Source organism: Microtus pennsylvanicus, chromosome 7 (assembly GCF_037038515.1).
Source record: "Microtus pennsylvanicus isolate mMicPen1 chromosome 7, mMicPen1.hap1, whole genome shotgun sequence".
Taxonomy (NCBI): domain Eukaryota; kingdom Metazoa; phylum Chordata; class Mammalia; order Rodentia; family Cricetidae; genus Microtus; species Microtus pennsylvanicus.
In genome coordinates, this window is record NC_134585.1 from 122,179,962 (window position 1) to 122,207,676 (window position 27,715).

The 27,715-nt window shown below is 48.0% G+C and overlaps 1 protein-coding gene across 18 annotated transcripts; it reads right to left on the reverse strand.

Annotated features, from left to right (window-relative positions):
• Positions 1 to 41: 41 nt before the first annotated feature.
• Positions 42 to 27,715, reverse strand: Tpm3 (tropomyosin 3). Of its 18 annotated transcripts, none has more exons than XM_075978320.1 (10): positions 27,510 to 27,700; positions 26,549 to 26,674; positions 13,915 to 14,048; positions 12,966 to 13,083; positions 12,800 to 12,870; positions 11,482 to 11,557; positions 10,774 to 10,836; positions 10,586 to 10,655; positions 9,377 to 9,455; positions 42 to 1,362 (listed from the first exon to the last, which is right to left on the reverse strand). In XM_075978320.1, exons 1-10 carry the CDS (start codon positions 27,621 to 27,623, stop codon positions 1,359 to 1,361), a joined length of 855 nt encoding a protein of 284 aa, XP_075834435.1. In that variant the 5' UTR covers positions 27,624 to 27,700; the 3' UTR covers positions 42 to 1,358. The 18 variants fall into 18 exon arrangements, with proteins under 18 accessions (XP_075834435.1, XP_075834438.1, XP_075834439.1 ...); XM_075978319.1 differs by lacking the exon at positions 42 to 1,362 and adding an exon at positions 8,337 to 8,527; XM_075978321.1 differs by lacking the exons at positions 42 to 1,362; positions 11,482 to 11,557 and adding exons at positions 8,337 to 8,527; positions 12,101 to 12,176.

Consider the following 27,715-nt stretch of genomic DNA (forward strand, 5'->3'; position numbering starts at 1 on the left):
TGGAGCCCTGTGGAGGAGAAAGCACACTTGGTTTAACAGAGTCAAGTCGGGCTGAGGGTTGAAGGACTGGTTCTTTATTTCAAAATGTCACGTGTTGATATTCAGTATCAAAACAGTTGCACTATGGGGTTCTCTCTGGACAGGAGTACAAACAAGCCAGTAAGCTGCAGCATGTCCACCTGGAACAGGCCTTGAAGAGACTGCCTGAACACGGTGACTGGGCGGGGACACTCGAAACATCGGCACACTGCCAGCCCACAGACTGCAAAGGATTCTCACAGCCAATGGGTTGACCAAGATAACCCAAGTCCCCAAAAGCAAAATTTCAAAATATAAAATTTAAAAAGTTTTTTTACATAAGCTATTCAAGATTCCTCCAGCACTGGCTGATACACAATGAGATGGCACTTTAAGAGACAGCAGCTTCGGGAAAGGCAATGAGATGACGTCCACACGGCTAAATCAGTGGCACGAACATAATCTTCCTTTTCTTTCTCCCTCGGGGCAGGTGAACACTAAGGGGCAGCATGATCCGTGTGAGCAGTTAGGAAGGGGCGGAGGGGAGACCAGTGGGGCTGGGGCTCGGGCCGCGCAGTAGCATGCTTGCCTGGCATGCACAAGGCCTGGGGGTGAGGCATCGCAGACGCCTCACCGGCTCATTTGGTCACGACTGATGGAAAAAGTAAAACATAAAAAACAAGGTTAAAGTTGTTCAAAGATATCAAAGATGGAACCTTCACAGCCCGGAAGAGTTTTCTGTTTCTGGCTAACTTCCTAGAATTCCCTGTTGTTTGGCTAGGACTTGGTGCAGAGAACTGAGGTGTCCCACAGTGGAGCCTGCTGGGCTCTGCTGGCTGTCCTGTGTTCCTCCTCTATGGAGAGAGCAGTATCCATCAGGCCGGCATGTCACCTTCCAACAGTGACAAGGAACTGGGCTGCTGCTCCAAGCTGTGGAAGCGCTTGGAATGTTACAATGGTCGCTAAGACAAAAGGAATCACAATGTGCAGATCCCAAGAGCACTGAAGACAAATGCATTGTGCTCACACTCCCTTAAATATTGTTCCCAAAGGTGCTCAGCCCCTCCAGCTGGGAACTCTGGGAAGAGGCTGACACAGTTTTATGAAAAAGACGTGAAGGGTAGAGGGGTGGCAGGAGGGAAAGCAGCCTTCAGTTAAAAAGATCAGCCCTCAGTTTCAAGGCCAGCTTCAGGCAGGCTGGCCTCAGGCGGAGTCAGGGTCAGAGGGAGGAGCGGTGGCAGGGCGGGGACTAGGGGGTGCTCTACATCTCGTTCAGGTCCAGCAGGGTCTGGTCCAGCATCCTTTGTGTACAGAGGTGTTCCTCTTTGGTGCACTTCAGCTTATCTAGTGGGAACAGAGAGGAATTACACAGTCAGTCTCGAGCTCTCCCTATTCTGAGACTTGCGCCAGTCACACGGAAGCTATAGAAGGCCGCTATGGCATCGCTGGGTTCTGTGGGGACTCCAGCATACCTACTGAAGCAGAGGCATTTCTCTGCTGCCTGAGGGAGGGAACTGGGGCTTGTCGGCCATTCCCTCTCCCTCCCACAGGTCTCCACAGAATCTGGCGAAAGCACCAGGCACCCACTCTGCCCACAGGTCAGTATCTCCTTGAAATGTCACACTAGCGGGTGACTGTTGCGGATGAGGACAAACACCAATACCTCAGTAAAGAGCACAGGAAGACCCCCCTGCGGTAGGTACTTTCTCCACAGAGCAGGGAGACAGGGGTCCTCAGGTTTAAGTCAAGAATACTACCCAGACCCATTCTTGCGAGCAAAGCCCCATTGAGATTTCAGCAGAGGTACCAATAGAGTAAGCCCCAGACAGTGATATACAGCTAAACCCAGAAGCAGCAAGAAGAACTATCAGGAAGAAAGCCAGGGGTAGGACACCAGGCAGTTAACCTGCGGGTAACTATAGCGCTTCACGGAAGGGAGGAAAACTCGCAGATCAGTGATGTTCATGCTACGCACCCTTTCTTCCCACCCGTTTCCACCCAGTCAGAAGAGCCCATCTCTGGGCCTGAAGATGAAGCAGCTACAACATCTTGTCAAGTCAGTCTTTTTATTGTTAGAAAATATCCATGCAAAAGTGCCAACCCTAAAGCGGGCGCACAGGGAAGAAAGCTGCAGCTAAGGCTTCCCAAGTCCCCTTCCTTCATCATCTCCAATTTCTCCTAAAATAGAGAATTGCAGCTTCATGGGGGCTGTCAGGAAATGAACAGTATTCTAACTGCCCTCAATAAAAACTAACTTGCTCAGGGCAAAACAATAACTTTTTAAAAAGACAATCAGCTTTTTGCTGGGGTCCAGGTCAGTGGTGTGGGTTTACTGGGCACAGGGAGCCCTGCCCATCAGTCACACAGATCATGCAGCGTTAGCTTCAGTTCATTAGAAAGCAGGCGGTTTCGCTCAAGTTGGCTGTAGAGACGCTCTGCAGCAGCAACAGAGAAGAGGGAAGAGGAAAGGAGGAACAGGAGGAGAGAGAGAAAAGGGGAGGTTAGTACAAGGCCGAGGCAAGTGTGTCTTTCAGCTAGATGGTCTATGTAACATGCACCGTGTGGCAGGAGGGCATGGGGACTCGGCAGGAAGAGTCAGGCAGTTGGTGGAAAGACCAGCTGTAGGGCCATTCTGAATGTTAAAACAATCCCTTCCCATGATTTGTCCCCTGGGCTAAGACAGTCACAAGGCAGATACAGTGAGTTTACAAAGAGCCATTCAGCCACGAGGGGTTGGAAAAACCAATGGCAATACCTCAACTTCCCCAGGTCAGAGGGTTCAATACAACAGCATGCTGAGCTATCTCACCCAGTCAATCCTTCATTCTCAAATGCTTCTTACTGTCGTGTTATTTACCAGACACATCCTCAAGTCGTCCCCAACTCACGTTCAGGTCTCTCTTTTATATAAGAAATTTGGCCTATAGGGTCAGCAGGATATGCAACAGTCAAAAGGACATCAGCCAATTATAACTACTATAGAGGCTGGAGAGGTGGCTCAGAGGTTTAGAGCACTGGCTGCTCTTCCAAAGGACCTGGGTTCCTTTGGAACCCAGCACCCACATGGCAGCTCACAACAACCTGGAACTCTAGTTCCAGGGAATCCAATGCCCTTATCCGGCCTCTGCAGGCACCAGGCATGCATGTGGCGCACACACATACAGGCAGGCAAAACACCCACATAAAGCAGTAAGTTACAAAAAGAAACTCTAGTTTTCATAGGCTACAGCTACTCATCAGTGGCGAGACTCCTTAGCTGCTGTGCTTTCATCTCAAAGTGAAAACAGTACTCAGGTGAACACTTAACCAGTGCTCAGACCCCCTGCCTTCCTCAGAGTACTTCTTAAGGAAGAAATGAAGATTTTCATCCCCACTCCACCCCCCTAAGGAGGTAAGATTTTGCTCACTGGTTTGTCTCAAACTTGATCTTGCAGCTGTGGCCTCCCAAATGACTGGGATTAAAGGTGTGCGTACCCCCGCCCCAAGCTATAGATGAATCTTAAACACAGGTAACAAAAGTTTGGCAATACGAAAGCTAAATTATTCTTGGGCCACCCTTCTATCAGTCTCTGAAGTTCAGGTTATTTTATTTATTTTTATTTTTTTCTGAGACAGAGTCTCACTATGCAGCCCTGGCTGTCCTGGAACTCACCATGTAGACCAGGCTGGCCTCAAACTCAGATCTGCCTGCCTCTGCCTCCTGAGTGCTGGGATTAAAGGTGTGTGCCACCACGCCTGGTTCAGGAGTTCCAAATTTTAAGTTCAACTTCCTGTTTCGATGTGAGACAAGGTCTTAGTTTAGAAACAGGCCTTGCTCTCTTGCTGGGACTGACTGTGTGGTGCTCAGCCAAAGCAGAGGGTCTTAGAAAGCTGCACTGTCCCTCCTCCCTCCCAGGAAGCGTGGGAATGTGTACAGGTATGTTTCAAGGGCTCTGTTTTGCTGAGAGACTGTATTTCAGACTGGCTTCAGACTTGTGTGCTCCTCCTCCCTCTGCCTTCCAATTACTTTTAATTAATTTGAATTTTAAAAAATACATGTATATCTTTAATTATAGATGTGTGCCTCTATGCCTGGCTACGCAGAGTTTTTGACTGATAGTGACAGAAGGTCAGAGGGCAGCAATATGCTAACATGCAGAATCTTCCTGTGTACAGTTACCCGTACGTGACGGAACAGGAGTGGTCAGTAGGCTCCACGAGGCTTGGTGTTGGTGTCTGATTCAGGAGACACGCCTGACAAGTAGCAAGCCCTCCAACCCAAAGGCTCTCACCTCTCAAGCTGGTTTACTACGGATTGAGTCCCACGCCTGGCTTGGGAAAGAGGGGCAGTGCCTACCAGTCGTCCTCTGACCTCCGTATCTGCATATGCCCGCAGCACCCACTCATATAGTGCATGTGATTTATCCCAGGGAGCTCCAGTGTGGCTATTCCTGAGGAGGAATGACATCCACCGCTAGGTGACAGGGGCCTGAGCACGTTTGTTCCTCACTCAACAGTGGCAACAAGGGAGGAGTAAACCAACTGCCCACTGCCTAAGGGGCCAAGTCCTTTCTTCCTTGGCCCCAGCAAGAACCAGGATGAGAGTTGTGACACGAGACTTTGAAAGAAAGGAAACAACCTAGCACGGCCCGGCAGTGGCTCATACTTCATTAAGATAGCCTCACTTTTCTTGTAGAAAGAACCCACCAATGGGGTGAAGCAGGAGCCGGCAGGAAGCAGAGAACAGTTCCCTCTTTCTCAGTCCCCCGCTGTCCCTAGCTCACTCTTCTGCTCTTTAAATGGTGCTTGGGGTTGATTCTAGGATCCTGCAGGCACACTAGGCAAACAATATACTATTTAGTGGTACACTAAATAAGCCCCAGCCTGCTTTTAACTTATTCTGAAACAAGGTCTCACTACATTCTCAGCCTGGTCTGATACTTCTATCAGATACTAAATGTCTGTAACCGCTGAGCAATAGTTATCCAGTCACCGCAATGACTGAAATGGAAATGAATTTTATTCAGTTACAAATACTAAAACTGGACTCCTAGCCTTTCCACAAGACATGTTTAAGAGTCAAAGAAGCAAGTGACTATCACACTGTACATTCTCTCCTGACTCTTGAATAAGTTATCTCCTTGCCCTTGACCATAACCAAAACAGACCCTCAAATTCCTAAAGCAGCAGGGTTACCATCCTTCTAGGTTTGTCTGAAGGTCAAAAGCCACCAGCCCTGAGCCACTTTCCTTCCTCCTACAGTACAAACAAGTTCACTTGGCTTCCTGCCAGCTAAGCTTCCCCACACCCCCCTGTGGGGGTTTCTGGCAGTCCTGGAACTTGCTCTACAGACTGGTGGGGTTCCTGGCAGTCCTGGAACTCGCTTTACAGACTGGCCAAGCCTCTCTTTAATTATTCCTTTCCACATCTGCAGTTGTTGATTCTGTTGTTCTGTTTGTTTGTTTTTTTGTGCGAGACAGGGTCTCTCTATGGAGCCTCAAAACTCACGGAGATCCTCCTGCCTTTGCCTGAGTGCGGGGATTTAAAAGGTGTGCGCTTATGACTGGCACCCGTACATGTTTCTTTTTCTTTTTTCTTTTTTTTGAGACAGGGTTTCTCTGTGGTTTTGGAGCCTGTCCTGGAACTAGCTCTTGTAGACCAGGCTGGTCTCGAACTCACAGAGATCCGCCTGCCTCTGCCTCCAAAGTGCAGGGATTAAAGGTGTGCACCACCACCACCCGCCGTACATGTTCTTTATGGTTGTGAGGTGTACTACTTAAGCTGTAATCCCTCTGGATTCCAAAATCTCTCCCATCCTTTCCTTCCAGCTTCGGGATTTTGTTTGCACCTGCGCACATTTCCGGGTCACCCCTGAACCAGGATGTCACCTCCTGTGCCTTCAACACCATCAGTTTTTTGGTACCAAACTCAGTAACTGAACTTTACTTCCACACACTCAGCTGTCAGGCCCTGAAGTGTCCATCTCACCAGCAGGGCTGCACATGACTGGAACCCAGCATCCGAGGACTGTTGAGATGCTAGCAGATGAGTAAGAAGGCAGCTTCAGTGTCACCTTCCTCCCATTACCACTGGAGCACAAGTCCCAGTCACCCCGGTCACTGCAGCCTCACCTAGTACTTCCTAAAGCACGGCATATCCACGGCTAATGGTGTGTGCACTCATAGCATGCCTGCGTGGACTTTAAAGAACACATGCTCCAAGAGTGATTTTGAAGAGAACACGGGTAACAGGCCAACGTGACAGTGACCACAGAAACTGGTATGCAAATGTCTGCAACTTGGGGCTGGCACATTCTGCTAATGTGTTCTCACTCCAATATACCCACACATATATATAAACACAAATAGACTAATTTTTAATTGGAAAAGTTAGTTTTTGTTTTTAAAGACAGAGTCTCACCAGAGATCCAGTGCTGGGATTAAAGGTACAGAACACCATACCCGGCCTTGTGAATTTTGATTCAGGGTCATGTTACATAGTTTGATGCGGCCTTGAAGCTTCCTTTATTTATTTATCTGTGTGTGACTGCGGGTACATCTGTGTTACTGCCACACGGATGCTGGGGAGTGAACCCAGTTCTCTGGAAGAGCAGTCAGTACTCTTACACACTGAGCCATCTCTCCAGCCCATTTTAATAGATTTGGTCTTTTGTTTGTTTGTTTGTTTTTTCAGAGATAGGATTTCTCTGTGTAATACTGGCTGTCCAGAAACTCATTCAGGCTGGCCTTGAACTCACAGAGATCTGCCTCCCTCTGGTGTGTTGGGATTACAGGCTTGACCAGATTCAATCTTCTCCTAGCTTTCAGATGAACTCTTCTTAGGAGGGAGGTGCACATGTATTCACACACCACGGTGGCATTTCCATCTTTTGTCCAACCACAAAGCTTCCCAGCAGCACTTTTAGCAAATCTGCCTCCCAAATCTCCCTTCGCAGCTGCTGTGTCTTTCCCTAGCTCTGTGTGTGTGTGTTGAAGCTTGTTTCTGCTCATTATAAATCAGTCTTGAGGCTGGTGATGTAGTTCAGAGGTAAAGGCTGTATTCAGAATTCTTTATCACCAGACAACATGAACAAATCTCATCTAAATCTGGCACAGTGGTGGTGCAGGTCTTGGAAAGGCAGAGGCAGGACCGCCAGGAGCCCAAGAGCAGCTTGGGCACATACTGTTCTAGGACAGCCTGGGCTAGTGCAAAACTATCTCAAAAATTCCAGTTTGGGAACAATCATGGAATCAGTCAGTGCCCCTCCCATTTAGCTCCCAAACTCTCCTATCTGCAGCTGGACTTTGGGCTTGTCCTCTCCCCTACAGCGTGCAGGCAGTTCCCCAACGGGAGGTATTCGCCACCCGAACAGGGCAGCCAGACAACGTCAGTGCCTGCTAGACTAAGCCAACCTGTACCTCACTCTCCAAGGCCATGTGGCAGGAAGACAATACAGGTAATGGGGTGTGCTTTGCTAGAGACTTAGACTAGGGAACACTTCTCCACCTGGCGCTATCTTTCCTTTCTCTTCCTTCCCTCCCCTCTTTCTTTGTAGTACTAGGGTTCAAGCTCAGCTTCGCGCACACTGAGTGAGTGTTCTCCCGCTGTGCCCCATCAATCGCACTGGATACTAAGAAGAAAAATAAGTTTCTAATCCTAGTTTGATAAGAAACTGAAATACTATGCAACATTTATCTATAATGTCAAATGTATCTGCTGTATAGAACGAACTCTGAAGTGCTGACATTCAATTCTACAACAAATACCCAGAATTTCTCTAGTAGAAATTTAATAGTAAGTCATTATCCCCACGTGTACGTGACTGTCTTCATTTTTCTAATCGTCTATGTGTGTCCTGGTGATCTCCCATTAGAAGACAAAGCTGAACAAATGGTAGCAGCTCAAATAAGTAAGAGAGGCTTAAAGACGAAAGGTATACTGAGAATTCAACCCGGCATGTTACATGTTTAAATGTAAGAATGGATCACACAGAACACACATGTGCTCTGAGGATGTAATGTCTGAATCTTTAGCAAAAGGGCGGCATATTAGGAAATAATCCATTGGTCTGCCGACTACATGGGAAAAGGGCCTGAGGAGGTGAAAATGCTCCAGATCGACGTTTAAGAACTCGGAAGTCAAAGGCGTGAGATGGCCATGAGGAGTAACATTAGACTTCCTGCCACGAGGAGCCTTCACCAGTTCACCACGGACAAGACTCCAGTCAGCAAGTTTAAGTGTCAGGAAGAAACACACGCACATCATCAGAATGCCCTTCCACCACACCCGCAGGGCTCCTGAACAGCTCTGACAATAACAAGTGCAGGAGGGCATGAGGCTTCTGGCAGCTCATTTTAATTTGGGATGGGGGTGAAAGCAAATATGTAAATTGCTTTGTCCCCCCACCCCCAGCCCTAAGGCTTTGGGAACCAGCCAGGCTGACCCAAATGGAATCCAGAGCAAGTGGGGTGTTGGGTTCCCCAAGGAAAGGGGGTAGATCCAGAGCAGGGCAGAAACGGTGATAGTTTATCTGCGTGAAAAAGGACACTCCAGGTGAGAAGGGCTCAGCTCAGGAGAAAGAAAAGGTAAAGAGCAGTGGAGAGCCAGGCGCTTTAGGCTGCAATACTCAGCTACTTCTGGGTTAGTGGGCAGAAGAGGCAGATTAGCATTATAGGGATCAGATAAAGTCCCCCAAAACTTTTGGTGCTGTTCACTGGTTGGCTTGCTTAGGGACTCAGCTCAATTCTTAAACTGGCTGCTTCTCGTCCTGGTCACATTAGCGTTCATTTCAGGGCAGAAATCAGGGTTCGTGTGTATGTGTTCTTGTTTGTTTTTTAAGATAGGGTCTCTATGTAACCCTGGCTGTTTTGGAACTTACTTTATAGACCAGGTTGTCCTAGAACTCAGAAATTTGCCTATGCCAGGATTAAAAGTTCACGCCACCACATCCATTCAGTATATTAGGTGGCCTTGAACCTGCATCAATCCTTCTGCCTTAGCATCTTGATCGCAAAGGTTACAGTTGTGTGCCACCACACCTAGCACTGAGAAAAAAAGTGAAAATGCAGTGCAAAGGAGAGCTGGGCACAATGGCACATGGCTGAGATCTTAGCGGTAAGGGTAAGTCAGAAGAATTGAGTTTGAGGTTAAGGTGGTTTTCAGAATTAGACCCTGTTAGAACTAGACAGACGAATGAGAGAACATAAATTATATCCAAGATTAGATGCCTCCCCAGGTTCTGCCAAACAAGTAAGCAGCACCAACGTTTTTAAGTGGGCGGAGGTTGCGATTCAAGGGCAAACCCAAGCACACTCTGCGCAGCAGCCTGCACCCTCACCCGAGCCAGGAAGCCAACCCCACACTGCTGCCTGATAGTTACATAGAGGTCATGTCATTGAGGGCGTGGTCCAGCTCGTCGCTAATGGCCTTGTACTTCAGTTTCTGGGCATAGAGCTCGTCTGGATAGGCACAGGAACCACGGGGATGATGGAGGGGACAAAGTGAAAGGTATCAGAAGCAGATGAAGAAAGGGAATCATTAGAAAATAGGAAAAAATGTGACAGTGGGTCTAAAACCAGGGAGGAAAATGACAAAACTATTCTGTCAGCTGTGACTGGCCATTTTCAGTTGTGTGGGAATTCATTCAGACAATAGCCTTTTAGATACCAGCCCATTAGGGCGTGGCCTAAGGTACTATAATATAAGCACATCCCTTATGCCATTTGGCTTGGTTGGTGGTCCGAATTTGATGGTTCGGCTGGTAGCTCCTAGTGCCCACAGAGCAGAGGAATGCTGCGGCCTTCTTATTGTGAGTGTTCCCCAATAAACACGTTATCCTTAATTACAGGCTCTCATGAACTTCCTTTAACTACATGACATTCAGTCTACTTTTCCTCAACAGCCAACAGTTCTTCCTGCCGTCTCCAAGTGAGCATACCAAGAACGGAGAGCCCGAGCACAAGCCAGATACTACAGGCTCCCAGAGACTGCTCCCACCCAGTTCCGAACCAGCGAGAACACTGAAGGAAGACAGACAAGGGAGCAGGCACGTGCACGGGCCACTTCTCTGTTTACTCAATGTGATTCAGGGGCCTTTTGCTCCGCAGGCCACCTCCTCGAGCCCTTCCAGAAAACAGCCAGTTACTAAGAGCGTATCCAGGGAGTTCTCAAGGGAAAAGACCTGTTCCCCTCGGGTTGGACAAGCTGCCGAACGTCAACAAGAAGCTTTGAGATTAGTCCTGGACAACTTGAGTGATAAAAAGAGCCCCCAAAAGTGGCCACAGGGTGACACACAGGACTTCACTGTCTCCTGAAAAATTCATGGCTTCCATTTCAACCAAGAGATAAAGATAGTCCTTCAATCTTTTCAAAGGAGAGACGGCAGATTCCAGAAATAGGTAAAGTCTTATTAAAGGAAAAGATTAAAAATCCAACTCTCAAGTTTGACCACTTTGCCTAGCTGCTATGACATAGGACAGGACACATCACAGCTTCCAAGTCACTACCAATTCCCTCGGACGAATGGAGAGAAGTCTCAAGATTAATGGGCCAGACCTTCCTCTTCCTCCTTCCCTCCCACGCTCCATACCTTCCAAGTCATCAATGGTCTTTTCCAGTTTGGCTACCGATCTTTCAGCAAACTCGGCACGGGTCTCTGCCTGAGGAAACAGAAGATCAGTCAGAAGGGAAGATGGTCACACCCGCAGGCCACCGAGAGCCAAGCCAGCAAGGCTACTTATTACTGTAAGGTAATGCCTTCTCCCTTCCTCAGCTCACCTCCTTGAGTTTGTCAGTAAGAATCTTTATCTCCTCTTCATACTTGTCTTCTTTCTGAGAGTACTATGAAGAGAAGTAGATACAAATGTCAGAGCAGAAAGGGTCTCACAGACAGCAGCCATGTTAATCTTGCATCAGTCACAGACATTCTCCTAGACTTGATTGATGTACAAACGCTCCAGGACCAGTGTTTAACAATGGGTCTCAAGACCCAGCCACTTCCACACATAAAACATGCAGAGTGAACTCTGCCAGGATCGTTTTTTGTTGACAGATCTAACTTTGATCTTATTTCTATCATCTCAAAGTGTTTGCCTTTGTCCAATTTAACCAGCAGGAATCCACGGCTGAAACATTCCCCCAGGATGCTACACGGCAGCCATCTGTCCTGACTGCTGCTAGGTAGGTCTCGAGAGCTGGTGCTCTGCTGACCTCACCTCATTCTTCAAGTCCACACAGCCCCTTTAACTGCCTTTTAGCACAGCACTATTGGTTGGAGGAGCACATGACTCCAGGCCCACACCAGACCACAAAGTTATTTGAACCTAAGCAATGAAGGTAGATGGGAATTAGCATTGAACCTACAATCTGGATGGACAGAGGTAGGGAGAAACACAGGTTTATAAGGAATGGGTGTGTCTACTCTTTCACTAAGGGCAGGGCTGGGCCCAGGCCCCAAGCCTGTCATCTTCACAAACCAGCCCCTACCTTCTCCGCCTGAGCCTCAAGAGACTTGAGGTTGTTGGTGACATTCTTCAGCTCCTCCTCCAGCTCAGAACACTTACTGTGAATATTTTAAATACCGAAGGAGAGGAAAGGGGAAGAGGAAGAAATAAAAAAAGGAGAGAGACACACAGATGTGAATTGAACCTACGTGTAGAGAGTTGGACTGCATATCAAGGAAGAAAGTTTCTGGGGAACCTGAGCAAGCATCAGCCCACCTCCCTCTACCATGAAACATGTACAGCAGGAGCTGGCCCTTCTGTGCTCACAAGGTGTGGCTTTAAGAAAGAAACAACACTTGAGAGAAATCACTCACTACCGGAACAAGTTACATCTGCTCCTTGGGTGTGGAGGTAGGGACAGATGCCCAACCCAAACAACCCCCCAAGTCACCCAAGAGAGGCAGAGACCCTTGGGGGAGGCAGTGAAGCAACTAGGAAAGAAGAGGTGAGAGATGCAAGTAAGTGGGAAGGAATGGAGCATTCCATGAAGATGAGAAAGCACTCAACAAATCAGCTGGCGGAGGGGAGGCAGCTGCAAAACAAAACCAAACTCAAAACCGATACACACGCACGGAACCTCTCCGTGGGCTTATGGTTAGTACCTTTTCCTCAGCAGCACTCAGACACTTCAGGTTCTGGTCCATCAGTCTGATCTGCTCATCCATCTCTCGGCAACGGCTGTTAGTGACAGTCACGGGAATGGCACAAGCCAGGTTGTGGGGAAAAGGTTAAAAAAGGAACAGCAAGAAAACAAGCCGCAAAATGGGGTGTGGGAGTGGGTAAAAATAAACAAACAAATGGGAGGAAAACACCACCATGGTCATGATATGTCATGTCTGAAGAGCAGCAAGGCAAGCACAAGCATATACTCATCCATGCTGACTTTGTTACACAAGGCCAAGCTGGTACCAATGGGCAGAAGGTGATTTCTCTAAAGCCTTTGCTCTCAAGTTCCCAGGCAGATTGGCAAAGTGATAAAAACAGAGACCAGGTCTGAAGTCAGTACAGGCCAAGGGAGAAGAGATTGCAGGTGGAAGGACCCAACAGGATCTTCCTATTAGCTGTATGCCATATTATTCTCAAGCTCCCCTCAATGTGAGAATCTTCCCAAGAATAAGCAAGCCTTGTTACCAGTTACTAGTCAAGAGGAGAGAAAGCCCAAAGCCACTCTTAGAGGCTGAAGCACGAGCTGCGCCCCACCCCACCAGGCCTGTCTAACAAGGTCGAAGAATGCTAGTTTACTCAAATTAGTGCCCAAGCAGGGAGAACAGTCTGACAAGATCTGGAGACAAAATACTCACGACTCTGCCAGCTCGGCCCGTTCCTCTGTGCGTTCCAAGTCTCCTTCAATAATCACCAACTTACGAGCCACCTGTAAGAAGAGGCTGGTACAGCTCAAGCGAGCAAGGGCAATACCCTTTCCCGACTGTCTTTGCAGAGGCTACAAGTCACTGCAGAGCGCCTCACCTCTTCATACTTCCTGTCTGCCTCTTCGGCAATGTGCTTTGCTTCCTTTAGCTGGATCTCCTGAAGTTCCATCTTCTCTTCATCTTTTAGAGCTCGGTTTTCAATCACTTTCATACCCCTGCCAGAAACAGGACGAGCACAGCCATGACACCGAGGTGTGTGTCCAGCTCCGTGCCAACGACTCAAAAATCACACCCCTTTAAAGTCCATTTCTGTTTGCCACCCAAATGGAAATTTAATAGCACTTGAGTGCCTGTACCATTTAATTTAAATTTTTTTTTCTTTTCAGGTTTTTCTGTGTAGTCCTGGCTGCCCTTAAATTCAGAGATCCAACTGCCTCTGCCCTCAGTGCTGAGATTAAAGGCATTTGCCACTACTGCCTGGTTAAAATGTTTTTTCTTATAAAACAAAAAAACAAAAACAACCCCAAAAGATAATGCAAAGGACTTCACAATAAAGCAGATGCCTAGCAAGTACAAGGTCCAGTTCAACTCCTACATGAAGCAGATACTAGTAACACACAAATCACTACCATTTAAAAGTAGACCTTGGGACTGGGAATACAACTCAGTGCTAGAGGACGTGCTTAGCATGTAAGGGAGATGCTGGGTTCAAGCTGCAAAAACAAAAACGAGTTTAGAACAGGATGTGGTAGCACAGTAGCACAGGCCTGTCATACCAGCACTTGGAAAGTGGAAGTGGGAGGATCAAGAGTCTAAAGCCAGTCTGAGCTACAAGAGACCATGCATGTCTCAAAAAAAAAAAAAAAAAAAACAAAAACAAAAAACAAAAAACAGATCTAGAGTGAACAGGTCTAAGAGAGAGCCACAATCAACTACTCTGTCTGCAGGGCTGGGAATGGAACCTAGGACATCTCGGGCCAGTAGCTGATGCTCCACCCCTCAGCTACCCACTGGCAGATGCTTATGGAATCCACACCCCCATATACCTCTCGCTCTCATCAGCAGCCTTTTCTGCTTCCTCTAGCTTCTGCAGAGCAGTGGCAAGGCGCTCCTGAGCACGGTCCAGCTCCTCTTCAACCAGCTGGATCCTACGGTTTAAGGAGGCCACCTCGGCTTCAGCCTTAAGTCAGTGGGGAAAGGAAAGAGAACAGAAGCGGGAATTCACTATTACAGAGAAGCCAGAGTCAATTAATAAAGATCCTGTCTTGGCTCAAATGCCTAACAGATCTAACACACAGGAGTATAAACCAATTTCTTCCTTTCCATCTAAGAACTCCCATTTGTACTACATGAAATGTTTGTGTGAATCAATCTCATGTGTCCAAAGCTGGCCTCTGCTGGGATTAGTCATGTACTGCGAGGTCCAGTTATGCTATGCTAGCAATGAAAGCCAGGACTCATGTATGTTAGCAGGTACTTTAACAACCCTGAAGAGTGTTTTAAAGTTCAGTTCCTTGTACAGACAGTATTATCCTCTCTCTTCTGGACTCAATTTAAATTCCAGAACCTATAAAAGTCAACAAAGCCAGGTATAATGATACACACCTTCAATTCCAGCACGCAGGAGGCAGAGGTAGGTGAGTCCCTGTGAGTCTGAGGCCAGCCTGATCTACGTGGTGAGATCCTGTCTCAAAAAAGCCGCCAAAGGCCGGGCGATGGCGCACGCCTTTAATCCCAGCACTCGGGAGGCAGAGGCAGGCGGATCTCTGTGAGTTCGAGACCAGCCTGGTCTACAGAGCTAGTTCCAGGACAGGCTCCACAGCTACAAAGAAACCCTGTCTCGAAAAACCAAAAAAAAAAAAAAAAAAGCCGCCAAAGAAGACAGTCTTCTTCTGCCTCATGCTCAACAAATTGATACCTGACTCTAGATTTCAACTCCAGATTCTCTTGCTCTCTCACACACACAATTTTTTTGTTTGTTTTTGTTTTCCCCAAGACAGGGTTTTTCTGTGTAGCTTTGGAGTCTGACCTGGAACTTGCCTTGTAGACCAGACTGACCTCGAACTCACAGACATTCGCCTGCCTCTGCCCCCAGAGTGCTGGATTAAAGGTATGTGCCACCACCGCCTGGCTAGTATTTGTATTATTTTATAATATTTCTCTATAGGGACTAGAGAGATGGCTCAGAGGTTAAGAGCATTGCTTGCTCTTCCAAAGGTCCTGAGTTCAATTCCCAGAAACCACATGGTGGCTCACAACCATCTATAATGAGACCTGGCGCCCCCTTCTGGCATGCGGGCACACATGGAAGGAATGCTGTACAAATAATAAATAAATGAATCTTCAAAAATTAATTAATTAATTAAGTTTGTAGCTTCTGATCACCTCACCCTAACACATCAGGAAGATGACCAACTAATGCCTTCTGGAACAGCTGTCCTGATAGGAAAGCAAAAGAATGCAAGATTGGGTATCTGAAACTTGGAAAACCAGTCAGTAGAGAGAAGCAGTTTCCATGTAGTCTTCTGACCTCCACACACCCGCTGTTGCCCGAACACTCACATTCACCCATTTTAAAAAAACAAACTGGGATATCTTTCCCCCACCCCAGCCCTTCAACGATCCCTAATTCCCTTAAGAAAAATAGTACACTTTGATAACATTATAAAAACAACAAACAAGAAACCGAGCTTCCGCCTTCTGCCTCTCCTCTGGCAGTCTGACCGGCCGTTCTCTTCCTCTAACAACCTCCTAAACTTCACTGGACTTCCGTACAATTCACAACAGCAATTTCCCGGCTTCCACACAGTAACGTAGAAGCTCAAGTCCAAGTAAGCCATGAACCGGCTATAAATGAGAAACAAACAAAAAGATGTAGGTTATATAGAAAGCATCTTCATAGGTGTGACAGTGCATGGCCGTAATCCGAACCCTCTGGAGACCAAGAGGCAGACTGAGTTCAAGGCTAACTTTTGGACTACCCAGGGAGGCTGTGTTTCAATAAGCAAACCAACTGTAAGGTCTTTGCTGCACACGATCATGTTCAGATGCTTATATCCTGGTGAATTCTAGCTCTCTTCTCCAGCCCAGACTGTGCCTGAATCCTATTACCCTGGTTTCCTCTTAACTGGCAAGGGGGTGGCAGCTGAGGAATCTAGGCCATTAGCCCTATGGGGAGGGATATAACCGGACAAAACTCCTGCTAACAATCAGGAGAGGAACAAAAATTTCCACGTATAAACACAGGAGATTCACAAGACTGGGAAAGTAGGCAGGAGGCTAGGCTATAGGAACATAAGTCTACATAAATTGAAATTCCTAACTGTACCAATCTCAGAGTCCCACAAAGACAAGCATTCTCTAGTTGTCTCTTCCAGGAAAACAGATGTCCTGGAGTCAGGACAGCACAGACTTCTCCACACAAACCCAACAAGGCCAAGCAGTCAAGGACAAGCCAGGCTTTCGGGATAGGGCTCGGAAACACCACAATACTATATACAGTACTTACCCCCTTCAGATGCCTAAAACGGAAATGTGAAAAAATGCAGCTGGCCGGGCTGCAGCAATGGCTCAGCAGTGAAAAGCTCTTGTTTCTGTTGCAGAGAACCCAGGTTTGATTCCTAGCACCCACATGGTGGTTCATAACCATTCATAATTACAGTGCCTGAGGCTCCAAAGCTCTTTTCTGACTTCCACGGGCACCAGGCACACTCATGGTGCACATATATACACACAGGTAAAACATTCATATACATAAAATAAATCTTAAAAAAAAAACTAAAGAAAAGAAAAACGCAGCTGGATTTGTAGGAAGCACATGAAATCTAAGTCCCCACTCAGCTCCTAGTTACACAAACTGGAAAAAGATAACAGGCTATGGGGGCAGGGTATAGTTTCCATGGCAACAGGCTGGCTCTGGCACTTTCTTCTACAAAACAGCATTTACAATTGAATTCCACAAGGGTGAAAAAGGAGGAAGAGAAAATACATCTTGGTGCTCTTATAATAGCAAGCCTGTTTTAAAACCAGAACCAAAGACTAGGGAGTCCCTGCAAAAGCTTCAGGCAGACAGACCAGGGGCAGCAGGTCCAGGACAGGATGCTCCTCCTGGCCTGCAGCAGATCAGTTCTCTTTACAACAAAACAAAAGGCTGCAAAATCTAGCCCTGGTACTCCATTTAAAGGAATAAGGAAGATAACCTGCCTTTCCCTTTAAGCAAGAGCTTACACACATCACTCAGGTCAACACCAAGTCCTTACGCAGACCAGCCTGATCCAGAGAAATACTACACTTAATAAATACTTTTTCAATTAATCCTAAGTTTACCTCAAAGCCCAGCAGATACTCCCTACCTCCCTGAAACTTGGATGATACAGTGCGCGGTCTTCCACTCAACAATAATAGGATTTTTCCACCGTTCAGGAAGCAAAATCCTGGTGGTGGGAAGTGCAGTCATTTGGTCATGTTAAAAGACGGCTAGTGCACGCCTTTAATCCCAGCCGTTGGGAGTTCGAGGACAGCCTGGTCTACAGAGTGAGTTCCAAGACAGTCAAGAGCCAGGACTACACAGAGAAACCAAAAAGAAATGAAAAAGAAAAAAGCTTTGGCCATGACACAGTTCAGTTTACGTGCTACCCTGGGCTGTCCACACGGCTCAGTGGGTAAAGATGACTGCCTCCCGTCAATACAAGACTGACAATCTGAGCTTGATCCCCGAATCCATGTAATGGCGAGAGAAGACTCCAAGTTGTACTTGGCTCCCACACATTATGGAATGCATGCTGGCACACATACATTATATGCATACTCAATAATAACAAGATAACTTAAAAAATGTAAAGAGGCCCAATGCATACTACATTCCTTAAAGTGAGAAGCTGATGGGGAGCTGGAAGTCAGAGTTGAGCAGGGCCAGTTGACAGAGGAGATTAGTCTCAATCTGGCCCTCTGCTGCCCACCCTGGGGTTTCTCTTCTTAGATAAGTCGCAGGTGTAAATTCCAAGTAGAGAGAGACTGGAAGAGTCAGGACTGCTGAGCTCCGGAAAGAGCAATCTGTCCGCCCCAGAGTCAACAAAGGTGGGGTCTAAGCAGAGGCACTTAGAGCAAAGGGCTGTTTGCCTCTTCTGTAGGAGTGTGCTCTGAAACAGGGGGGCACAGACAGACCAGTCCAAACCTCTAAGCTTGTTACCTGTCCACCCAACACACGAACATACTGAACTAGTGCCAAACGTGCTAACCCCCTCAGAGACCACGAATCTGGGCTTCTGGCCAGAACCACAGTTCAAAGCCCACTCTTTTCCTCAACAGGACTTCCTATGTTTTGGACCAGAACAAAATGAGAAATACCATGGGAAATTTGAAGAGAGATAGTTTCAAAGGGTAAGACGAGCCATACACTTAAAAATGTTTATAATGGCTGAGCAGGCAGAGAGTACTGGCTGCTTTTGCAGACTTTGGCCCCCACCTAGTACCTATATGGTTAAGTTGGGGGACAGTGTTCATAACTGTCTGTAATTCCAGCTCCAGGGGTCAGACACACATACATGCACATAAATAAAAATAGTAATAAAAAAGGTTACAATGGAGATCCTGGCATAGCAGTGAACACCAGAGAATATCCCAAAGGCTAAAGCAAAAGGATCACTTGAGTCTAGCACTTCAAGGTCAGCCTGAACAGGCAAAATTTTATGCTATAGATAGGCATTTTTATCACTTACAATAAACACACCTGTTTTAGACACGACAGAGCGGAGGGTGTGGCTCAGTGGTAGAAAGTCTACCTAGCACAAGGCCCTAGGTCTGATCCCAGCACCACCTAAAAAGCCAAGCAATAAAAAACCCTTACTAAATAAAAAAACTGAAAGTGAGATTTAGCAGGAGCTATACTATAAAAGCCTGTCTCCAGGCCAAGAATGGGAATGACTGACCTCAGAACTTGCCTCTCAGCTCTGGCCTCATCCGGCATAACAGGGGCAGGCTAGGTGCCCCTACAAAGAAACCAGAAAAAGACCTGACGGTCCACTAATATAACAGCATAGGCTCCCACCAGGCAGGCTGGCAGGAGGAGCCTGCAAAAGCGGGCATTCCACAGTGACCCAAGAGAACAGCCGACCCAAAGGGCCCTCTTCCCACTATGACTCCACGGTCGGGGCTCAAAGTTCACAGGTGCATTAAGCCAAAAGTTCACAAAGAAAACACTAGTCTCATCAATATTTAACTACAGCCCACTTCCCCATTCTGAGGACTTCCTCAGGAGACTTCCGCGAAATGTGCACATTTGGTAAGCTCTGCACCCCTGCAAATGCTCACGCTGATGCTTATCGTCCCAGAGTCAGCCCGCAGAAGGAAGGAGAGTCCAATTTTCCCTACAAGGAAAATTGGCCAGATTCTGGGACAGGCAGACAGACAGACACACCCTACCTACCCTAGAGCCACTCCCAGGGTATCAGCCTAAGACTTCGTAGCACGCGGCCAATTCCTTCCACCATACTCTCCATTTCTCCTTTTGAAGACTTTCTCATCTCTAGAACAATCTCACTAGATTTGATCAGAAGTTGCAGACATGCCAGGAGTGGTCAAGCAAGCCTGTAATTCCAGCACTTGGGAGGGTGAGGCAGGAGGACTGCTGGGAATACAAAAGGACACCCAGTCTCAAACAATCATACTGGATGCCTAGGAAACGGTGATGGTGAAGACAAGCCCTGGCATCTCCATGCCCATTCATAAAAATATTTTAATAACCTCTAAACATCAACTTAGAAGGGAGCTATGCTCACTCCTTTTGGCCCTCAAAAACATTCTAAGTTTCTCCCCAAACAAGCAGCAAAGGGGAAGACACCAAAAGGAAGAGCAATGGAGAACACCAACAAGCCACAAAAGTTGTTTTCATTAGGTCTTTGGCAAGAATCCATTCATCCCAAAAACCACTGTACAGGATAACCGAAGAAAGCAGCCCCTCCCCGCCCCCCAGCACCATGGCCACTCACTAATCTCCTTCCACCCTCCACAGTGTTCAATCAGGAACCTTAAGACTGGCCTGGCATTTGACTCTCTGTTATACACTCCCTTATCAGCCCTACTCATAACATTTCTATGTTCTCCGTAAGTTTGCACTGTTCACACTTCAGGCCCGAATCTGGCAGAAGTTCCTGCCTTTCAGGTCATGATGGGCAGGGCCTAGTAAGTTTGCTGGCTCCCACATTTGCTAACGTCGGGAGGAACATCATCTCTCCCACTTCACCAACGACTGAGGGGCGGGAGTACCAGTTAGTTACAAAAGGTCCCCAAGCTCGAGGACGGGAGGTGGCGCGGCGGCCTTAAGCTCCGCCAGTGAGGGAGGGAACCGCGCTTCCTCTCAGCCAACTGCTGGCTCATTTCCTGAGCAGGAGGAGGGAGCGGAAAAGCTGCCAGCAGGCCAGTCGGGGGCTTTCCGGCGGTTCCCACCTCCCACCCTCATCTTTCACAGGTTAGGCTAGGCCCCTCCCGGGCCAGAAGAACACACACTTCTACCCCTCTGGCCGGAAACCTCAAACGAGAGCAAAGGATCCCCACCCTTTGCGGAGAAGATGGGGTGGGGGGAGGGAAAGGCCGCTGAGCCCCTCCCCTAGCCGCACCCGGCGCCGAGGGACCGAATGAATGAGCTGGGGGGTGGGGGGGGAAGGAGGGCAGCCCGCGCCGTGCGGGGCTCCGCTCTTTCCAGGGTGCAGCCTGCTCGCGTGAGCATCTAGTTTCCTCCGTGCTCGCTTACCGGGCCATCGTAATCGAGTCCCACCCAACCTCGGGGCTCCGCGCCTAGCTCGGGCCTCCAGGACGCCGTGGAGCTGAGCTCCACAGCAGAGGGGCGCCGGTCCCTTCCCTGCTGCGCCTCGCCCTCCGCGTACCTGCTCCCGTGCCCGCCTTTCTCCCTCCACTTCCCGCTGGAGGCGCTCGGCCCTCTCCTCGGCATCATCCGCCTGCTGCTGCAGAACCTGGATCTTGCGCTTCACCGCCTCGATGGTGGTGATCCCGGCCATGGTGCCCACCCAGCTGCTTCTGGAATTCGGGGTCCTACCTCCTCCGCTCGGCGTTGTAGCCGCTCCTCACCCTACTTCCGCCTGCTCCGCCCTGAAATACCGGAACTCACCCACCCGCCCGGATGTGACGCCTGCCACCGCGCGTTCCCCACCTCCCCTGCCAAGCCGGCGGGAAGGCAGTCCACTCGAGGGGCGCGGGCGAAAGTGAGGGTGGAGCCTCCCAGTCGCCCTAGGTGACTGCTCAGGGCGGTCTTTCCTCAGACCAGTAAAGGGGGGCGGGGTTGGGTAAGGCTACCATAGTAACTGAGAGGCGCCGTGGTCTAGCCTCACCCACCAGGCTGCCTCCCAACAATGGTTGGCCCATTTACAAGTTGACCCCTCTCTTCTGTGTGTCCTCTCTGCAATATAAAATAGCCCACAGCTTTCATCTTACTCACTCAACGACAGACTCCAAAGCCAGGTTCTGGGAAAAGTCAAAAGACTCTAGACTTCATCCTGCAAAGAATCCCAGGGAGCTCCCTTAAAAGTCTGTTCAGAGGGTCTGTGGCTATTGCTCAGTTTGTAGAACACTAGCCGAGCATGCACGAAGCCCTGGGCTCGAGCTCCAGAAGCGTGGAAACTGGAATAGCAGCGGGCGAGTATCTGTAACCTCAGGACTGGGGGGCAGAAAGAGGGGATGGAGACAGAAAGAAAAAAAATTCAAGGTAATCCTTGGCTAAGTGGTGAATTCAAGGCTAGTTTGAGCTACCTAAAATCCTGTCTCAAAACCCAAAACTGTTCAGATAAAAATCTCTCCCATCTCCTGGAAGTCAATAAAGGAACTAGAGGGGTGGGAGAGAAGGGCAAGTTGGCATTCTCTAAGGTCAGGTGTGAATTTTAGTGTTCTGTTTAGAATACCAGTCTTGTTTCCTGTTGCCTTTTTTTTTTTTAGACAGACATAGTTCACCAGTTTTATCCAGCTTTCAGTTGCTCCAAGGAACTAAAATCTGCGTCTACAGGCCTACCTACGGGGTCTCTGGACACACAACTGTAAAGAGGTTTACTTTATTTTCTCTTTGCTACTCTAATTTTTGTTTTGTTTCTTTGCCTCCTTGCTTGCTTTGTTTTCGTTTTTTGAGATGGTGTTTCAGGGAGTCCTGGTTGGCCTCTCGTCATTTTTGTAGCCCTGGTTGGTCTTAGGCTCTGGACCCTTCTTCATCAGCTTCTTAAGTGCTGAACTTCCAGGTGTGGACTATCTTTATTTCTCCTGCCTTCTTGGAAAGAAATAACCATAAATTCCTGCTCTGATAGAACTCTTCTCTTCCCTTGAGAAATGGGGTATAGAGTAGGACTTGGAACTAAAACTGTTAACATGGGCTTGGGGAATTAGCCCTGGGGAGGCTCTGGGCTCAGCAAGTCTCTGCGTGATCTGGTTCTCAGGTACCTCCCTTCCTTTTGGAAAGAAAAGAAAGACCGCTTGACAATGAAATTATGCAGAAGAAACAACTTGGACAAACAGTAATTTTCTCAGTAGAGTATCTCCTGTACAGGTCGATTCCCACCGAGAAGCCCGGCTCTGACACTCAGTTATAGCTGTCTTGATGACCTAAGTATTTCTTAAGCTTGTTTTAAGTCTCTTCAGCGGAGTTGCTGGTGAAAAGTTTATCATCTGAGTGCTGACCAGCAGGCGGCACTGTTAACCTCCCTGTACCCTTAGACCTCATCCTAGGCAAACCAAAAAGTTGAGCCAACACTGCACTGCGTTCCTGAGGCGTGTACAGATAATCTCTTGATCCAGGGAAGCAGATGGGTAGATTCCCCATAGCTTTTAAAGGCCTGCCGGACTGGCAGGAGGGAGACCAAACAGTGCTATTGTTTTCCTGGTGACAAACAATACAACCTACCAACAGGTGTCTCTGTCCATCCCTGTTCTCTTTCCTCATCCCTCCCAACATGTGTTCCTAAAAAAAGTGTGTTATGACTCTCATGTCCTAAGTCCTACCCATTGCATTCCTCTTTCCTCTTGTTTCTCCCTAAACAGCTTCTGATTTCATCTTGGATTAAGAGGATCTTATGGGTTGGAAAGACGACGTGCTATACAAGCATGAAGAGCTGAATGCAGTTCCCCAGCACCCACAAAAGCCAGGTGTGGCTCTGTGCGTCTGCCGTCCCAGAGCTGGGGGACAGAAACAGGTAGATCCTAGGCTTGGCCCGCTAGCCTAGCTAATCAGTGAACTCTGGGTTCAGTGAGAGACTCTGCCTCTACACTCTCACATACACATCCATACATGCACAAAGCAATATTACACATGGTTGCAGAAAAATGTAAACAGAGTGCTGGCATTAAAGGTGTGCACCACCACTGCTCTGGGAAGAAAACCCACAAGATTGGGCTGACCTTGCCACATCTTTGCCCTTTCTTTGTTCAAGCTGCCCTAGAAAATCCTATACACTCAGAAAGGTTCCTCAGATAACTAAAAGTACCAGTGTAAACATGGGGTTGTTGGCTCTCTCCCTTATACAGTCACATCAAGATAATACGCTGCTTACTTATTTATTAATCTCGAGGTCAGAAGCTGAGCTGTGAGCACCTTATGCTCCTCGCTCTCTGCTGAAATCTCAGTCTCTTCCCGGTTCCTATACACCCCTACTCACTTTCTTGTACTTTGAATAAAGAGTCAGCAGGTTTTCAGTAAGGGGCCAGATAGAACTTCCGGCTTTGCAGGTCATACGAACTCCGCAGCAATTATTTTATTGGAAGGAGAAAACCACTAGACAATATGTAAACGAAAGAGCATGGGTGCGTTCTAATAAAACTCTACTTACAGAACCAGGCTGTGGCAGGGCTATACTCACAGATGGGACTTTGGAAAAAGATACTTTTCTTCCTGCTTCTGTCTCAACAATTCCCCACACACACACACTCTTTTTTTAATTTGTTTGAAATAGGGTTTCTCTATATGGCCCTGGTTGTCCCAGAACTCACCATGTAGACTCAGCTGACCTCACACTCATAGAGATCCTCCTGCCTTTGCCTTCCATGTACTGGGATTTAAAGCATATGTCACCATGCCTAGCCTATTTCTTGTTCTTGTACATATCCACTCACTGACTGTGTAAGAAAGGTAACAAAGGGGACAGGGTTAGGCTGAGGATTTTAAATTTTAAAACATTTTACATATTTAAGTATTTTAGGCAGGCAGTGGTGGCACAGGTCTTTAATCCCAATACTCAGGAGGCAGAGGCAAGTGGATCTTTGAGTCTGAGGGCAGTGTGGTCTACAGTGAGTTCTAGAACAGTCAGAGCTACACAGGGAAACCCTCTCTCAACCACCTAATATTTTATGGATTCCTATATAAATATAGTGGTAAGACAGGGTTTGTATAGCGTGTGTTTGCGTGTGTGTGTGTGTGTGTGTGCGTGCGTGCGTGTGCGTATGTGTGCTGTACTCCTGGGCGCAAAACATCCTAAAATCAGCAACATTCACCCCTAGGGAACTCCATTATCCTCTGAATATATTGGCATGCTTCCTGGGACTCCTTCCCTCTCCTCCCACTGACCTCTTATCCTGGTTCTGAGCTGTGTCTTTCTGGCTCAGGACCTTCCCAGGGAGGTTAACATCTAACAAAATTGCTGCTAACCTGTCATAGTGCTAGTTTGTGAAAACGTCTGTCCCTCTGCCTCCAGACTTAGGATCAGAGAGATCTATCCATCTATACCTGTAAGCTAGGCTAAGTGATTCAAGCACGCCTTCAGGTCCTTGCTCAATTCTGGAGACAACATACTGTTGTTTTTCCAGTTTTCCTAAAACAGACATAGCAGTGTGTAGGGGACAAGACTTTCAGACACCGCGACTGTACATCACCCTGCTCACACCACCAGCCTCTGGTGTCACTTCAGACACTGCGACTATACAGTGGGCATCACCCTGCTCACACCACCAGCCTCTGGTGTCACTTCAGACACCGCGACTGTACATCACCCTGCTCACACCACCAGCCTCTGGTGTCACTTCAGACACTGCGACTATACAGTGGGCATCACCCTGCTCACACCACCAGCCTCTGGTGTCACTTCAGACACTGCGACTATACAGTGGGCATCACCCTGCTCACACCACCAGCCTCTGGTGTCACTTCAGACACTGCGACTATACAGTGGGCATCACCCTGCTCACACCACCAGTCTCTGGTGTCACTTCAGACACTGCGACTATACAGTGGGCATCACCCTGCTCACACCACCAGCCTCTGGTGTCACTTCAGACACTGCGACTATACAGTGGGCATCACCCTGCTCACACCACCAGTCTCTGGTGTCACTTCAGACACTGCGACTATACAGTGGGCATCACCCTGCTCACAAAACCAGCCTCTGGTATCATGTGCTCAACACTCACTATGTCTGAGCCTTTGGAAGTGAAGAGCCAAAGGAAAGAGGGCTTGCCTCAGGGCAGACTGAGTGTGAAGATCTAAACGCATTTGTCAGTGATCCACTTCTGTCCTTTAAGCTGTTTTCCAACAGCAAATGTGATTTTAAACAAGATCGGCTTCTATTTTTTTCCTTTTCCAGATGCTGAGAAATGCCTGTGTGACTGACATACTCTTTCATGGCTTCCAAGATCCCCATGAGCTAGGTCAGCGTTGGTGGGCACTGGATTTAATCCCCAGCACCCCAAATAAGAAATAATAGCCGGGCGGTGGTGGTGCACGCCTTTAATCCCAGCACTTGGGAGGCAGAGGCAGGCGGATCTCTGTGAGTTCGAGACCAGCCTGGTCTACAGAGCTAGTTCCAGGACAGGCGCTAAAGCCACAGAGAAACCCTGTCTCAAAAAACCAAAAATAATACTAATAAATACGTAGACAGTCCCCGCTGCTTTTCTTCAGAACAGATGTCCTCTGTGGTCTCTCATCGCTGTGCAGAGAACATCCAGGTTGAGGAGGAAGGAAAGTAGGTGCTGAGCTAGAATAGGCAGTGAGTGAAGGCAGCTAATTTCAGTTTCAGAGGGGAAAGCCCTAAAGAACTATGTGATCTGTTCAGGGCCATGAAATAAGGTCGAGGAAAATATATTTGCCTGCTTCCTAGTTTCTGGTCTAATCCACCCTTGATACCTCACTACTCTCTGATGATCAGCATTCCCTGTAGCATCTCTGTGGCGTAAGGGCAGGTGCCCACCTTGACCAGGACAAATGAACCCACATAGGGTCAGGGTCAATGTGACCTCCATTTCCTATTGTGAAATCGAAGCTGCCTTTGTTGGGTAATTGAGAGATGAGAGCTTCCCTATTAATACACACACGCACATGCCAAGCCTTGTACACAAAAGCTAACAATGTGGCATGGGGGAGGAGGTGGATACCTGATAGCATGCATCGGGACGTGGGAGCCCCTCCCTTGGTCCAGGTCCTAGGAAAGGTCATTAGATTACTGGGATGGAGGTTGGGTAGTACAGAAATGAGACTTCATATGTCTCTTTTGTTTCAGTACTTGACATAGAACCCAGGGATTCATACATATTAGGAAAGCAGTATTATCATTGAACTATGCTCTCAACTTCAATATGCCCTTGAGTAAGAAAGTATATTCCAACAGAAGAGCATGCCAGCATGCAGTACATGCAAAAGCATCATGCTGGTTATGCATCCACAGCCTGTGAACCCGTAAGGAAGCCAAGTCCGTAAAAACTTACATCAGCCGCCTTCTTCTCTGCTAGCTCCAGCTTCTCCTGGGCATCTTTCAAAGCTTCAGAATACTTGTCCAGCTCATCTTCTGTTCCTTTCAGCTTCTTCTGCATGGTTGCTAATTCATCCTCTAGCTGCAGCAGCCCGAACAGTAACAGAGACATAAACATAACCACGCATGCTTGGACTCTTAAGACCTCTGAGCTCAGCCTCCACGTTATCATTCCCCCCAGAGAGACACACTTTCTGCAGCCACTGTTCCGTGTGTTAGGCTGTGGCCTGACGTCAGACCCTGACCCTAAGATGACCAAGTCTGTTGGATGGTAAACATCTAGCAGGGAAGATGTCAGTGATGCTAATGAAGAGAGGCCAAAAAAAAAAAAAAAAGGAACGTGGTCTTACCTTTCGCTCTAGAAGTCACACTTTCTTCATGGTCTACTTCCGCTTAAGTCAGCAGACACACTGTGTGGCACCAAAGAGGCCACCGGCTTTCTCAAGGTCATGTGGACAGTCTAAGGTGGATACCCTAGAGTAGTGGTTCTCAACCTTCAATGCAATTCCTCATATCATGGTGACCCTCAACCATAAAATTATTTTATTGCAACTTCATAACCATAAATTTTTCTGCTGCTGTTATGAATGGTAATGTGTTTTCTGATGGTCTTAGGCAGCCCCTCTGAAATCCAGCAGGGTCGTGAGCCACTGCTGGCTGAGAACTGGTGCCCTAGATGTTTTCTGCCCCTCCATTTTCCCATGAAAACAAACCACTTTCTCTCTCTCTCTCTCTCTCTCTCTCTCTCTCTCTCTCTCTCTCTCTCTCTCTCTCTCCCTTTCTCGCTCTCGGTCTTTCTCTCTCTGGCTGTCCTGGAATTTGCTATGTAGATTAGGCTGGTCTCTGCCTCCTGAGTGCGGGGTTAAATGCTCACCTCTGGTTTGTAACCAGTGAGAAAGGACCATGCCAGTGCCCACCTGTTTGCTTCTTTCTTCTGCTTGCTTTTGCTCAGCTTCAGCTTGCTCAGCCCGGTCCAGAACATTCTCCTTGTCTAACTTGAGCATCTGCATCTTCTTCTTGATGGCCTCCATCCTGAGCTGTGGCTGTTGTAGGCTCACCTGTGAGCACTGAAGGATGGAGGGGCTGCCACCCGAGTGACGAGATGCTCCCCGAGTTTGGACAT